Source organism: Amblyomma maculatum, chromosome 8, assembly GCF_055883805.1.
Source record: "Amblyomma maculatum isolate TAMU_Amacu chromosome 8, ASM5588380v1, whole genome shotgun sequence".
NCBI classification, from domain to species: domain Eukaryota; kingdom Metazoa; phylum Arthropoda; class Arachnida; order Ixodida; family Ixodidae; genus Amblyomma; species Amblyomma maculatum.
This window is the reverse complement of record NC_139351.1, coordinates 25,844,666-25,848,876: the sequence shown is the minus strand read 5'-3', so window position 1 is coordinate 25,848,876 and position 4,211 is coordinate 25,844,666. Positions and strand designations below refer to the sequence as shown.

General features: G+C 44.6%; 1 protein-coding gene across 1 annotated transcript; it reads left to right on the top strand.

Moving 5' to 3' along the window:
- Window positions 1–2,275: 2,275 nt before the first annotated feature.
- Window positions 2,276–3,565, top strand: LOC146180768 (uncharacterized). Its single transcript, XM_084575651.1, has 2 exons — window positions 2,276–2,464; window positions 3,183–3,565. The coding sequence occupies exons 1-2, from the start codon at window positions 2,401–2,403 to the stop codon at window positions 3,563–3,565; spliced, it is 447 nt and encodes a 148-aa protein (XP_084431777.1). The 5' UTR covers window positions 2,276–2,400.
- The last annotated feature ends 646 nt before the right edge of the window (window positions 3,566–4,211 follow it).

The window sequence follows — 4,211 nt, the reverse complement described above, 5'->3', positions numbered from 1 at the left end:
GGCTTTTGTGTGTTTCTGTATGCCGTGCGCCCCGCAAAGCGTTGGCGAACTAAACACATTCCCGAAAGCAGAGCAGCGACGCGGCGGTGGGGACCGGAGAATCGGCGCTGGGAGGACAGCAAGGAGGAGAAATTTATGGGCTCCCGCAAGGCGCACTGCCCGTGTCATCCGAGCTTGCCGCTGCCCGCGGCAGGGAGCAGGATTCTGCAACGCTTCTGGGAAGCGTTCGAACCTCCGAGGTGGTGGGAGCTTGGGACGCGAAGACAGGAGTGGACCTGGAGAGGAGGACTCTCGGAGGGAGAGAGAGGTCGGAGCGAGAACGGCGGACGCAAGGACGAGAAGAGACTAGGGAGTTTTAGAATAGGGGGACCCAAGGCTTGGGGCCCCCAAGGAAATAGCGTGCGGCGGCGCAACGTGCTAGCTGAGCGGCGAGTTTTAGAATAGGGGTTTCCCCGACGCAAAGAAGCCGGGCTTGCGCTCATCGATTGCAGCGCCACTACGGTCAGAATTGAAAATGCGTTCAAGTAGAAATAAGCTAACAACTCTATTTAATGGATGAAAGCTGCTATTATTTACAAAACAAACTTAAGAGTATCAGTAAAATTTATCATACTTTTATGTACCTTGTTCTTGTGTTTTAGACAACGCAAAATCGGTCATTCTTAGCCAATCCAGTCCTAGCGTTCCCGCGCCGCCCGCTCTCCCGCGCTAGTTTCTGTGGTTGTGGTTTAGCTTGTCTTGAATCTTCAGTGTGTATTATCTGTTCGTGTTATTTTCGTCATGCCGAAAATGACCCAGGCTCGCGCCAGTGTGCTGTGCGATCAGCTGTTGTATTTAGATCTGAGCTGGGCGGAGCTCGAAGATCTTTTTCTTAGTCATCGGCTGCGGCACTCACCGGCGACACGACGCTACAAGTCGAGCCTCGGCCTGCTGAATGCTGATGCTTTGGAGGAGGAGGAGTTCCGAAGAATGTTTCGTTTTCAAAAGGAACACGCGGATGGGCTTAAAACCGCATTAAAAATTCCAGAAACGCTGGAGAGTAGCCAAGGTGTGCGCGTGTCGGGCAAAGAGGCTCTGCTCATGGGACTGCGACGCCTCGCCTACCCAAACCGCTGGTGGGATTTGGGACCAATTTTCGGCCGACACAGCTCTGCCATGTCGAGCATCGTGTCGAAATTGTTTTCCCACATTGAGGAAAGCGTTGGCCACCTCCTCGACGACATGGGGGAACATCAGTGGCTTGGCGTGGAAAACCTCCAGGAATACGCGAACGTGAGTGCTACGTTGGATTTCTCACACCTGCATGATATGAGATATTAGCTGTTGTGTCTGCAAGGTTCTGTAATTTCTCAAAGCTTCTATAATCACCCAATATAATCACCCAGATGCAATAAACCATGAATATGAAAACCATAAGTGGCTCTAATATAGCAGCGCATGGAGAGTAAACTGCACGGCGATTTGGATCTGAGCTAGTTGATTCATTTGGAACTACAGCCTAACAGCGAAAAAGTTTTCCATTCATTGAATCATTTATTAATCCTTCATCTCATACCCTACAGATGCACTGAGCCAATAAATATCGTTAAAGAAAAAGTTTTCGGCGCCCTAGCTTTTGACTAATGTGGGTTTTGTTTGTGCCTCTAGCCGCTCTCGCCCCTTGTTTATTTTGTTGTAATCTCGCCGCTGGTGTTTTAGCCACGTTTCTTCACACATTGTGTTTAGCTTTTTATCTCTTCCAGGTTCTCCTTTACACCACCCTCGTTCTCACATTTTCTTCCTTTTATTTTGCTTTTATCCCATGGCTTTGACTTCTCATCTCCACGACTAAGTGTATTTCTTTGTGTGTTACTGCCTCTCATTCTCTCTCCCTTTCGACTTTATATGCTTCTGTGTCTTTAAATAAAGATTAGTTGCTAGTCAGCCTCATGTCCTGTTGTCTTCCTTGTGTGTGTATTTCTGTTAGGCTGTAGTTCCACCTTTAAAAGTAAACTAGATATATATATATATATATATATATATATATATATATATATATATATATATATATATATATATATATATTTTGCCAATCAAGTCACGACAATTCAACTTCTTGTCACTATGCATTTGTAAATGTTCTCATAGCAGAGCTAACCATATCACCTTATCCAACGATTAATGACACTGCAGTGGGTATTTTATATTATATATATATTACCTCATAAAATGTTGTATTTTGCTGCACCTTCAAACAACATGCTTCTTTTTGTGCAGGCTGTACACAACAGAGGTGCCCCACTGACAACTTGTTGGGGTTTTGTGGATGGCACTGCAAGGCCAATTTGCCGACCATCTGTTAACCAACGCGTTTACTTCTCGGGCCACAAGCGAGTGCACGCAGTGAAGTATCAGGCCGTGATGTGTGCAAACGGGATCATCTGCGAGCTCGATGGTCCCTTCCCCGGACACCGACATGATGCTGGTGGGTTCAAGTAGTTTCATTTCATTTTGCACTTGAATGAACACAACTGTGGTGCCATATTTCTAGACTTGGCGATGAGTGATAACCCATTCGGGGCCAAAAATCAGTAACTGTGGAAAGTACACATCTTTTTAAATAAAGTATTAATGGCTTCACGCTATTTATTATTTACCGGCCTTGATTGCAAGCTGATGGGCATCATTGAAACTGTGAGCTCACATCTGCATGAATGGAAAGAAGATTTTTTTTTTATTTAAGACGTCCATTACAGGGCATGTTTGTGATGTCAGCTGGATTCCTAGCTAAAAGCTAGTTGAGATCATGCAAGAAATTTTTTGAGTAGTTCGCAGGCATGGAAAAAATACTTGCAAAAACATTTTAGATAAGGCTCTCACAATAAACATAGACATTTTAGATATTTCTTTTATTACGCATCGAATGCAAATCATAGAAATATACACCCAAAAAAGATACATTCAGAATGCAATAGTCGCTTGGTAAGACTGTTTAAATAAACAACAAAATATAACACACAAAAAAAGAGATGCATGCTTAATTATATGGCCATATATCTAGATCAGAAAGAAATGGACTTAATTCTAGCTGCTATGCTTGGTGGTATGCTCTTAAATATTTCACTGTACGCCTAAGATGCATTTTGTACTTTACCAATCTCATGCACATGACCTAATCACTTTATATATCATGTCTTTTACAGGAATGCTGCGAGAAAGTGGGCTCTACGAAAAGCTTAAAAACCTTGTCCAAGGGGCCCACTACACTATATACGGGGACCCAGCATACCCTCTGCGGCCACTACTGATGCGCCCATATGCTGGGGCATCTTTAACCTTGCCGCAGCAAAGGTTCAATGCTGGGATGAGTACAGTTCGCCAGGCTGTGGAGTGGGGTTTTGGAAAAACCGTAAGTTTGTGGGCATTCCTAGATTACAAGAAAAACCAAAAACTTCTGCTCCAGAATGTACCACAAATGTATCGGGTAGCAACCATACTGACAAACTGCCACACATGCCTTTATGGCAGCCAGGTAGGAATGTTTTTTGGATTGCGCCCCCCTTCCCTGCACCAGTACCTGCGATGAGCTAGATGAACAGGATAGTTAAGCGGGCGAGTTGGTGATACATCATCCAAAAAACAGCGCGGACAAACGGGGACGAAAGGAAGAAACCACAGGAACAAGCGCTGACTTTAGTTGAGAGTCAGCGCTTGTTCCTGTGGTTTCTTCCTTTCGTCCCCGTTTGTTCGCGCTGTTTTTTGGAAGAGCTAGATGAGCTGTAAAGTTCCAGAATATGCCTACTTACTTGGTTTCACAGGCTGTTTGCAGCAATGAGAATGGTCTGACAGACCTGGCCCAACATGGATAATCAGCATTTTAATAGACATTTGGGATCCTACTGTTGCACCTGCCAATTAGAGGAAAAGAGACACATAGGAGCACAATTGCCTATTTTAGTGCACACGATCCTGATTGGGCCATGGCGCCCCTGCTTTTCTCAGTGCTGCAAATAGCTTCGGAGACAAGGTATAGGACAAGTAATAGCTGCAAATCCGGACCATTAAAGGAAGATGACTCGAACAATCATATTGGGATGAAGCGCATTTGGCAAGTATTCGCAACTCATGACTAGCAGCTTAACAGTATCCCTCAAGAGGAAAGTATATAACAGCTCTATCTCATCTGTATTCACCTATTTGGAGAACCATTGAGGATAATGGAAAGGGCTCTA